General features: G+C 35.6%; 1 protein-coding gene across 1 annotated transcript in view; it reads left to right on the forward strand.

Moving 5' to 3' along the window:
- Nucleotides 1-6,985: 6,985 nt before the first annotated feature.
- Nucleotides 6,986-12,040, forward strand: part of LOC122152017 (olfactory receptor 6C70-like) — a 6,713-nt gene continuing 1,658 nt past the window's right edge. Inside the window, exons 1-3 of the mRNA XM_042783427.1 lie at nucleotides 6,986-7,005; nucleotides 9,131-9,166; nucleotides 10,414-10,428. Coding sequence (XP_042639361.1) covers nucleotides 9,165-9,166; nucleotides 10,414-10,428 — 17 coding nt within the window. The 5' untranslated portion in view covers nucleotides 6,986-7,005; nucleotides 9,131-9,164. The remainder of the gene's footprint in view (nucleotides 7,006-9,130; nucleotides 9,167-10,413; nucleotides 10,429-12,040) is intronic.

Consider the following 12,040-nt stretch of genomic DNA (forward strand, 5'->3'; position numbering starts at 1 on the left):
AAAGTTTCACTGACTCTTATTCTTTTCTAAGACATCTGTATGTTGTCGATGTTATGTGCTGTCAAGTTGGACCCTCTCATAGCGATCCCTCCTTGGATTTCCAAGGCAGTACCACTATACAAGTAGATCGCCCTATCTTCCTTCCTGGGAGTGGATGGTGGGTTAGCAGTCAAGTGCCTTAGGTACTACGCTACCAGAGCTCCCTAGATATCTGTATATATTGAAGATATTTAGTATTTTAACATATCCCTGTATCATATATGTCATAAATCCTATTTCACAATTTATTTAACCTTTAATACAACCTCTGATGAGGTTGATGGACAGAATATTTGAATAAAAAACATTAAATATATTTACCATTTGTTTTGTTATTTCTGAATTTGCTGCCATTATTTGAGAGACATTACCAATCCTGATCTTATATATATATTTACTTACATTTTCTTCTAATAAAAATTACATGACTTCTCTTTTTTTTACTTTTAAGTCTGTAGCCTATGTAGATTGTAAATTTGGGTTAAGTATGAAAATATTTGGAGCAACCTCCTTCCAAAAATCATCCAATGAAAGCCAAATGGATCACAAAGTCCCAATTCAGAATTGACTAAGCATGGGAATGGACAGGATTTCCTTTCATTGGGCATTAAGTCACTGAGTTGGAGACCTACTTCATAACAGCCAATGGCAACGATAATGAGGATATATAAGTTTCCCCAAAATTATTAGGTAATTTTTATGATGGTATTTAACAAAGAATCAACTATTATACTAATTTTTTTTTTTTATTGTGATTTGGGTGAAGGTTTACAGAGAAAATTCACTTTCCATAGAGCAGTTCATATATACTTTGTCTCATGACATTGACCACAGTTTACCACAATGCAATAGCTCCCCTCCCACTTCCTCCCCATAGTTACCTCTTCCCTGTGTCCTTCACTCCATGCACTCCTGCCCCCTGAGCTGTCTCCCTGTGCATAAGCAGCCCTTCTTTCTCCCATGATTGTTCTCTCCAAGGAGTGTATCTACTTGAGGTAAATGTTCAACTCATATGCCTGTCTTTTGTTTGTCTGGAAACCACAGGTGTGTGTTCAATTCCAGATCTGAAGGGCAGCTAGGGGCCATAGTCTCGGTGGCTCCACCAGGCTCTATCAGACCAGAAAACCTGCCTCTCTCCCTTTTTTTTTCCTCCAAATGATTTTGAGTTTTGTTCCAAATTGTTCTCCCTTTCTATCAAGGATCTCCTACATAGATCCCCTTCCACAAGGATGACAGTGGTAGCCAGGCACCATCTAGTTCTTCTAGTCTCATAGTCGTATAGGCAGCAGATCAGATGATGTACCAGTCACTAAGACTAATTGTTTCCATGAATTTAGGTTTTCTTCATTCTTCTTTGCTCTGGATGAGGAGAGACCCATTGTTGCATCTAGATGGCAGCTTGCTAGCTTTTAAGATCCCAGTCGCTAATCGCCAAAGTAGGAGGTGGAACAATGTTTGGTATACTATGTTATGCCAATTGAGCTTGATGTCCCCTGTGACTATGATCCCAAGCCTGCAGGTTCAACTACTTGATCCCTCTGGGTAGCTGGCTGTGACCAAGCCGTGACCACATCCTTGTCGCTTGTCAGCTCTACTATACACCTGGGAATTCTGATCATTCACATAAACTTATAGGACCATTGTCTGCCAACCCTATGTATGTTCTTGGATACCCTCCCCATTTCATAGACATACATAATTGTTCAGCCTGTCCACCCATCTACCCACCCTAGAATCAACTATTATACTACTTTTATATTGTCTGATATATGAATTTGCTTTTAGAATTGATCTGTTTCTTCATTCAGAGAGGAAGAAATGGAGCCATCATTATTCCACAATTTTTTAAGAATTTCTTAAAATTTTTACAGTGAAGAAATTGAAAGTTATATTGTAATCATAAAGAATGGGAAATTTCTATGAATGAATACAATCATGTTTTATTTATTTATTTATTTATTTATTTATTTATTTTTAATAAAGCAGTCTTGGATAGATACTAAGCTTTTATTACCAAATGTATAATTTTTTTTTAATTAACATTGGTTTCTATTTTCAAAATAAAGAGTCCATTAAGCATTGAATTTTTAATAGCTTTAGAAATCAGATGCCATTCTTCATTTTCACCTTTAAGAACAACTGATCTTTCTGAGATTTAGGAAACAATAGCAATAATAAGAATAATGAAAATTTGATTGGAAATAACTGAGGAAAATGTATTTTACCTTAGTTTCTAAAATACTAATTATATACAATATTGAGAAACATTTTTAAGTAAATATTTTCTGATATTGTGAAAACTCTATCACTAATTTTAAAACTTAACCCTTTGTGAGCCATGGAACATATATTGCCTACCAATATTTTTAGCCTTTCAGGTTTCCTGGAAATCTGCTATCCCAGTTGCACTACAGTTGACCCTTGAATAACATGGGGGTTAGGGACATTGACTTTCAACAAAGTTGAAAATCTACATATAGCCTTTTGACTCTTGTATTTGCTACAGCCTGGTTGGGAGCTGTGTGACTGTGTAGATCTGAAGAAACAGGCTTCACTCTACCAGTCCTACTACCAGAGTCCACTTGGGATGTATGTGTGGCATATAATTGTGTTAAAATCTATAAAAATAAAAAAAAACCTCACTACCATAGAGTCATATCTAACTCATAGCAACCCTTTTTGGGTTTCTGAGGCAGTATTGCTACAGAAGTAGATTGTCCAGTCTTCCTTCTGAGGAGTGGTTGGTGGGTTTGAACCACCAGCCTTCTGGTTAGCCAGATGCCTTCCGGTTAGTCAAATGCCAGACCTCCTATTGATTAATATAGTAGAAATAGAAAATATTATTCCATATTCAAACTTCCCCAAATGTTTTATAATTTTAAAATATGGTAAAAATCTTTACATAGATCGGATTGAATTCCCCAAAAATTTATGTCAACTAATCTAGGCCATGATTCACAGTGGTTTAGCAATTATATAATTATATAATCATACCTCAAGATGTGATCTGATTTGATCAGCCAATCAATTGTAAGGGGTTTAGGGTGGGATGCAACACTGTTACCCAGGTCACAGACCTGATCTAATGTAAGGAGAACTTTCACGGTGTGTGGCCTGCATTTACTTTTATATTACAAGAAGTGTACAGATTTAGATGTACTTACTACCCCCAAAGAAAGTAGAGTGGAAAGCAAAGCACCTCATTTAGATCTGGGTTCCATACACTGAGAAGTGCTTAGACCCAGAGGAAGGTTGATACCAAAACACACAGCTTTGTGAGGAATGCCCAGCCCACAGATATTGAAAGGAGATGTCTTTGTTTCCTTGTGCTGGTATAACAGAAATGTCACAAATGGATAGATTTAACAAACACATATTTAGTCTCTTACAGTTTAGGAGGCTGTTGTTGTTGTTGTTGTTATGTGCTGTCGAGTCGGACCCGACTCATAGCAACCACTCTTTGGGTTTCTGAGGCAGTATCACTACGGAAGTAGACTGCCCCATCTTCCTTCCGAGGAGTGGCTGGTGGGTTTGAACTGCCAGCCTTCTGGTTAGCAGTCAAGTGCCTTAGGCACGACGCTACCCGAGCTCCCGTTTAGGAGGCTAGAAGTCCTAATTCAGAGTGCTGGCTTGAAGGGCTGGGTGAAGGCCTCTCAATTTTGGGCTTCAGCTCTGCCTCTTGTTCCAGGACTACAAGAGCTGGAGACAACTCCTAATCCAGGAAGCTGCTCTCTGCTGAGAATTGGCAATTACATAATTGAGAATCCAAAGTCAAAAAGTAAAATGGTAGAATTCTAAGCTTGGTAGGCAACATGGCAGGCCATGGGATCAACTCCAGGAATTAGAGATGAAGACTCAGCCAAATGCAGCATCCAGATGTGCCAAAAAGCTAGAGACTTTCCCAAGGTTTCACTATATAGGGCAGAAGCAGGTCACAGCTCAAAGGTAACTCCTCTTCAAATGATTAGGTAGTGCTCACAGCAGATTTCACCACAGAAATGATTACAATCTCATCATGAGGAATAATTATATCTAGCTGCCAAATCACTCAAAACCAGGACCTAGCCAAGATAATACACAACCTTAACTATCCTGAGAGATAAGGACCTTTCTCCAGAGCCAACAGAGACAGAAAGCTTTCCCTTACCGTTGGCACCATGAATTCAGACTTCTAGCCTCCTCAATGGTGAGAGAATAAATTTCTGTTAAACCCATTCACTTGTGTATTTCTTAGATAACTAAGACAGGGTTTAGTGCTGGGAGTAAGGTGATGCTGTAACAGATACCTACAGTGTGGTAGTGGTTTTGGAATTGGGGTGATATATAGTGGCTGGAAGAGCTGTAAGGTGCCTAATATTAAAAGCCTGGATTGCCTTGAAGACATTGTTGGTGGAAATATGAATATTTTTTGTACTTTTATTGTGGTGGAAACATATATAACAAGACAACTGCCAACATAATCTCTTCTATATTTACAGCTCAGAGACATTGATTACATTTCTCATGTGTGCCACCATTATTGCTATCCTTTTCCAAAATATTCCACCACATATTAGCATAAACTCAAAGCCCTCTAAATAAAAGCTTCCCCTTCACTCCACCTCATACCCCTGGTAACCACAAATAATCTTGGGTTTCTAGATCTAGATCTAGATCTATCTATATCATCTATCTACCTTTAATTTTTTTTATTTTTTTCAACCTATCTAGAAATTTTTCCTCCACTTCCCCCCAACTCCCAGTAACCAACAAAGAAAGTTTCCTTCCATGTATAAACCTTTCCTTGACTTTTTACAATAGTGGACTAAAACAATATTTGTCATTCTGTGATTGCCTTATTTCATTTAGTATCATGTCCTCCAAGTTCATCCAGGTTATGTGATGTTTTGCAGATTCTACTTTATTCTTTAGGGTTGCACAGTATTCCATTGTATATAAGTACCACAGAATGTTTATCCATTCTTCGGTTGATAGGCACATGGGTTGTTTCCATCTCTTTGCTATTGTGAACAATGTTGTGATGAGCATGGGTGTTCATATAGTTATTTGTGTCCTGACTCTCACTTCTTTAGGATATATATCTAGTAATGGCATTGATAGGTCAAATGGTATTATTTCTATTTCTAACTTTATAAGGAAAGCCATACTGATGTTTACAGTACTACCAACAGTGTATGGGAATCCCAATCTTCCCCATCCTTGTCATATTTGTTATTTTCTGTCTTGTTGAACTTTGCTATTAATGCTGATGTGAGATGGTATCTCGTGGTTGTTTTGATTTACATCTCTCTATTAGTGTGAACATTATTTCATGTGTTTGTTGGCTGCCTGAATATCTTCTTTGGTGAAGTGTCTGTTCATGTCTTCTGCTCATTTTTAAATTGGATTGTTTGTCTTTTTGATGTTGAGGTGTTGGAGTTTTCTATAAATTTTAGATATAAGTCCTTTGTCTGATATATCATTGTTGAATATTTTTTTCCCATTCTGTAAGTTCTCTTTTTACTCCTTTGGAAGAGTTTTTTGATACACATAAGAATTTAATTTTTAGAAGGTCCCAATCATCTAGTTTATACTCTTCTGTTTATGCCTCATGGGTTATGCTTGATAGTCTTATTTATGCCATAAATTGGGACCCCTAAATTTGCCCCTATTTTTCCTTTGATGAACTTTATAGTTTTAGGTTTCACATTTAAGTCTGTGATCCATATGGAGTTAGTTTTTGTGTATGATGTGAGGTATGAATGTCATTTCATTTTATTTTTTTCTGAAAATACATAACCAGTTTTGCCAGTACCATTTGTTAAAGAGATTATCTCTTCCCCATTTAATGGATTTTGGCTCTTTGTCAAAGATCAATTGGGTCAATTGTCAATGGGTCGATTTCCACGTTCTCAATTCTGTTCCACTGGTCTATGGGTCTGTCATTGTACCAGTAACACTCTGTTTTAGCAACTGTAGTTGTATAGTAGCTTTTGATATCTGAGAGTGTGAGAACTCCTACTTTGTTGTTCTTCTTTAATAGTGTTTTTCTTATCTGAGGTCTCTTTCTTTTCCATATAAAATTAGTGATTGGTTTTTTCATGTCTTTAAAGAATGTTGATGGAATCTGGATCAGGATTGCATTGTATGTATAGATTGTTTTGGGTAGTGTTGACATTTTCACAATATTCAGTCTTCCTATCCATGAGCATGTTATATTTTTCCTTTTATGTAGATCTCTTGTAGTTTCTTGAAATAGAGTTACATAGTTTTCTTTGTATAGATCTTTTGTGTTCCTGGCAAGATGTATTCCTATGTATCTTATCTTTTTGGTATCTATTGTAAATGGTAGGAGCTCTGGTAGCATACTGGCTAAAGCACTTGACTGGTTCAAATCCACCAGCCACTCCTTGGAAGGAAGGTTGGGCAATCTTACTTCCGTAGTGATACTGCCTCGGAAACCCAAGGAGGGGTCGCTATGAGTCGGGCCGACTCGACGGCACACAACAACAACAACAACGTTGTAAATGGTATTGATTTTCTTATTTCCTTTTCAGAGATCTCTTTGCTGGTATAGAGGAATCCAACTGATTTTTGTATGTTGATCTTGTATCCTGCCAGTATGCTAAATCTTTCAATAAGTTCCAGTAGTTTTCTTGCTGAGTCTCTTGGGTTTTCTATGTATAGGATCATAACATCTGCAAATAGGGATAGATTTACTTCTTTTTTATCAATGTGGGTGTCTTTGATTTCCCTTTCTTGCCTTATTGAAAGTCTATACAGAACATACAGTCTATGTTAGTTGAATAGAAGTGGAGATAAAGGGCATCCTTTTCTCATTTCTCTTCTCAGGGAGTATGGTTACAGCCTCTATTTAGAATAATGTTTGCTGTTGGTTTTGCATATTGCCCTTTATTATGTTGATAAATTTTCATTCTATTCCTACTTTTTTTCTGAGAGTTCTTATCAGGAGTTGTTGTTGTTGTTGTTGTTATGTGCCATCGAGTCAGCCCCGACTCATAGCAACCCCTCCTTGGGTTTCTGAGGCAGTATCACTACGGAAGTAGGATTGCCCAACCTTCCTTCTGAGTGGGTGTTGTATTTTATCAAATGCCTTTTCTGCATGTATTGGTGTGATCATGTGATTCTTTTCCTTTATTTTACTATGTGTTGGATTATGTTGATTATTTTTCTAATGGTGAACCATCATTTCATACCTGGTATGAATCCCACTTGCTCATGATGTATTATTATTATCATTATTTTGATATGTTATTGGAGTCTACTGGCTAAAATTTTTGTTGAAGATTTTTACATCTGTATTCACATGAGATATAGATCTGTGTCTCTAATTTTCCTCTCTAGTTCTCTAGTGGTGTCTTACAAGCTCTGGTGGCATAGTGCCTAAGGCATTTGACAGCTAACAAGAAAGCTGGTGGTTCAAACCCACCAGCCACTCCTTGGAAGGAAGATTGGGCAATCTACTTCCACGGTGATATTGCCTTGGAAACGCAAGGAGGGGTTGCTATGGGTTAGATCCGACTTGATGGCAGTGAGTTTGGTTTGGTTTTGGTTAGTGTTGTTTTTGCCTGGTTTTGATATCAGGATTATTCTTGCTTCATAAAATGAATTTGGTAGTATTCCATCCTTTTCTATGTTCTGAAATAGTTTGAATAGAATTGGTGTCAGCTCCTCTCTGAATGATTGGTAAAATTCTCCAGTGAAATCATCTGAGCCAGCACTTCATTTGTTGGTAATTTTTTTTTTTTTTTTTTAAGTATGTGTTCAATTTCTTTTTTCATTATGTATCTGTTCAGATTTTCTACTTCAGTCTATGTTAGTTGAGGTAAGGAGTACGTTTGTAGAAATCTGCCTGTTTCTTCTAGGTTTACAAATTTATTGCAGTATAGTTCTTCATGTTGTTGTTATGTGCTGTCAAGTTGGACCCAACTCATAGCCACCCCTCCTTGGGTTTCCGAGGCAGTGTCACTATGGAAGTAGATCGCCCGATCTTCCTTCCGAGGAGTGGCTGGACGGTTTGAACCACCAGCCTTCTGATTAGCAGTCAAGTGCCTTAGGCCCTACAGTTCTTCATAGTATCCTGATATTATTATTTTTATTTCTGTTGGTTCAGTTGTGACATCACCCATTTCATATCTTATTCACATTATTTGCATCTTCTTCTTTTTCTTTGTTAAGTTTGTCAGTGGTTTGTCAGTTTTATTCATCTTTTCAAAGAAACAACTTCTAGCCTTGTTGATATTTTCTCTTGTCTTTCTATTTTCTTTTTCATTTATTTGTGCTCGAATCTTTATTATTTCTTTTGGTGATGGCATGTTTTTTTTTTGATGCTCTTTTATTTCTTTTCTTTACCTATAAGGATGATTAAATTGAGTAATATATGTAATGCAATGAGCACAGTGTTTTATACATAGCAAATGCTCTATTAGTAATAGCTGTTATCAGGTATAGTATTAGCAATATTTCTGAAAAATTTCATTAGTATATTTCTGAAAGTTAATATCTAATTTTAATTTTAATTGAAGAAAGCATTTATTCTCAAGTAATAATATTATGGACAATACATTTTTTCTTAATAATGAACACACTTGTTTTTCAAAAAAAAAAATAAAACACACACACACATACATTGTATTTGTATTAGGTACTTACAAGCTGTTCTAGTGATAGACTCCCACGTTTAGTTAAGTGAACCCTCAAAAGGAATTATCTTGTATTATCTATGACCCAAAGTAATCTTCTAGTTTACATTGTCTCTATTAATATTTTGAAATGAGTATTTCCTGATTGTGATAAACCTAATGACACTTTATGCCATCATGTTTGAAGTAATAAAATTATTTTTTAATTCAACAATAAACATTAAAATCCAGCTGGTGTATTCCAGACTCTTTTGAAAGTTTTTAATCTTTCATATTTCTCCCTAGGGAAACTATCCCTCTAGTTTTCCCTTAGAGGAAGATTTATTAATGTTCAATAATTGGACACTAGTAAATATTTCCCATGTTTCAAACTAATCATCTCATTTATGATCATCTTTGTGAAGGTTTACAAAGTGGGATAATAAATTATCTGGTATTAAAATGATGAGATTATTAGAAATATTTAGCATCCCAGATATAGATATGTGTTCAGATAAATGTGATAGTTACATTACTAAAATAGTCACACCTTTGATCTTTGCTTTGAATAAACATGAGACCCTATATTTAAAATATATATATAAAATTAAAATTGTTTTAAAATGAGTACATTTACCTTTCACTAAGGAAAACAAATACAAGTGTATACTACTAAAGGTAAGTGAAATAATGTGCATTTCTTTACAAATATTTAAGAATTATTGCAAATGCCATTTATGTTACAAACAATAAATAGGAGCAACTTAAAGAGGGTATTTTATTATACCATGTTGAATAAAACATTAATCATTCATCCCCTTGTGTTGTATGAATTAAAAATGAAAGATCATAAACTTTGACTTATGTACTTATACTTGTGTTTCTAATACTTTAATGATTAAAACCAGACATTGCACTATGTGAATGTGGAGCAAATTATTCTACTGTTCTCTAAATAAGGAGTACCTGAGCAATTCTAGAAGACAATCAGCCATACTAAGATTGATAGATATTCTTCCTGGAGAATCAAATTCACATTTTTAATACATTTTTTAAAGTACAAAGTTTCATTCTTTTGAAAGAGCTAATTTTTATCAACATATATCAATGACAGCATATCGTTTTTACAACTAAAAACTCGGTTGTCAAATTTACATTGATTGCAGAGCAAATTTCTGTTTCCTGGTTTTGACATTATTCTGATGCTACACTGGACCTACAGACATACTCAATTTATTTTCCAAAATAAGGTACAACTCAGAACAGGACTATATTAAGAAAATAAATAGTTTCAAGTTAAGATGACATCAGATTCAGCTATTCTTGTCTGAAATCCAGCACTACAGCTTAGAGACAATTCACTGAAGAAGTACTGTAAGAGGAAAAGAAATATACTAAAAAATACGAAAATTAGGAATAGTTATTTACTAAAGGGATAAAATGTACTAATCTAAATAACTCATGATACCTTAGTTAACATTTGAATTTTACAAAGAACATCATTAAATTTTTAACATTACATCTGAATCTGAAAGGTGAAATCAATTCTATGAGCACTAATATAGCATAAATCACTATATACTTCCAAATTAAAAAAAAAAAATTGTAGTAGCTATTACAGTCTTTGGAAATTTAATTACTACTATGGTTCAATAATTTCAATTTAAGAATAGTATTTTTTGAAACAAAGAAACTGTGAAAACATTTCCTACAATTATCCCCTGTGTGGTAATTACATATGTGTGTCAACTAGGCTGGGCCTGGTTGAGTGACTGGGCAGCTGGTGATAATTATTCCCCATGATGAGACTGGCAATCAACTCCATGATGGGACCTGCCACAAACAGCTGAGTAGCTGTTTTAGGGATATGGTCTGCTTCCCGTATGTAAGAAGCAGATTTGGGGATGGTCTTTTGCTTACAGCATGCTTGAACCCTGAAGGTAGCTGTGTTGTTATTCAGCAGTCTGCCATGCTCTGCTGATCTTAGGACTTTCAATGGACTTGAATCAAGGGCCTGCTGTGTTGTTTGGTAACATCAGGACTGTGCCATTTTATTTGTTGACCCTGGGCTTGTTAGCCTCAGCAGCCACTAGCTGCCTAAGTGAATAGATGCCTCTAGCTTCAGTGGGCTGGGAACAAGAGGCAGAGCTGAAGCCCAAGGTCGAGGGGCTTTCACCCAGCCCCTGGAACCTGACACTTTGAACTTGGACTTCTAGCCTCCTGAACTGTAAGACAATAAACTCCTGTTTGTTAAAGCCATCCCCATTGTGGTATATTCTTGTCACAGCTGCACTAGGAAAACCTATAACTATTTTTTTTCTTTCCTGCACCTTAAAAGCAAGGTTGAAGGAAATTTATTCAGATATTTGTATTTTGAAATCTTAGATAGTGAGTCAAGCTCTATTCATTGGATACCACAATTTTGACGTAGAAAGCTATGTTTAACTCCTTTTTTTTTTTTTTTTAAATAAGCTATGTGATTTATTTCCCTCTAAAGAAGGGATATCTTTCACACTATCCAGATTGCAGTGATTAAGGAGCCCTTGTGACACCTGTGGAGTCCATGGGCAATGTTCTTGCCTACTGACAGAAAGGTTAGAGGGTCAAGTCCATCCAAAGACCCTGGAAGAAAGATCGGGTAATCTATTTCCAAAACATCAGCCATTGAAAGCCGCACACACCACTGTTTTACTGTGGCTTTTGTGGGTTCACCATGTGTTGGAACTGACTTCTTGGCAACTGGTTTGCCATTTGTCATGCCTGTATGAAGCGTGATTAAAAAAAAGAGAAGCCCTGATTACATTTTTTATAGTTTTTATGTGTACTATTATCATTGCTAATTATTAAGCAGTAACTATGAAGATATTTACAAATGTTATACATATTTCATTTAATTCTTATAACCAAGGTCAAAATGTTTTACCTACTTTTTATAGGTGGAAAACTAAAACATAAGGAAGTTAAGCAATTTTTCCAAGATCATATAACTATTTAATAAAGTGATGGAGTAAAATTTCCAAAAAGAACTCTGCCTTGTGATTAGAGCTTCTTAGCCATTTAATCTCTTTCTAATGTTTTCTTATTTTTTTTTGTGATAGTTTAAAGTTTAAATATTAACTATTAAGCAATAAAAATCCTGTCCAAATTTTGACCTGAAGAGTAGATTGCCGTTTGTGTCAGTATCCATTTATATGTTCTTTCTTCTAAGATTCATAGCTGGATTTTAAGAGCTGTGGTTACAAAGTGTCTAAGATATTTGACTGCTAACCAGAGAAAGTGGGTGGTTCAAACCCACCAGCCACTCCACAGATGGAAGACTGGGCAATCTACTTCCCTAAAGATTTACCTCCTCAGAAAATCCATCGCTATGAGTTGGAATC

This window comes from Orycteropus afer, unplaced genomic scaffold, assembly GCF_000298275.1.
Source record: "Orycteropus afer afer isolate SDZICR_OR568_19922 unplaced genomic scaffold, OryAfe1.0 scaffold01145, whole genome shotgun sequence".
Taxonomy (NCBI): domain Eukaryota; kingdom Metazoa; phylum Chordata; class Mammalia; order Tubulidentata; family Orycteropodidae; genus Orycteropus; species Orycteropus afer.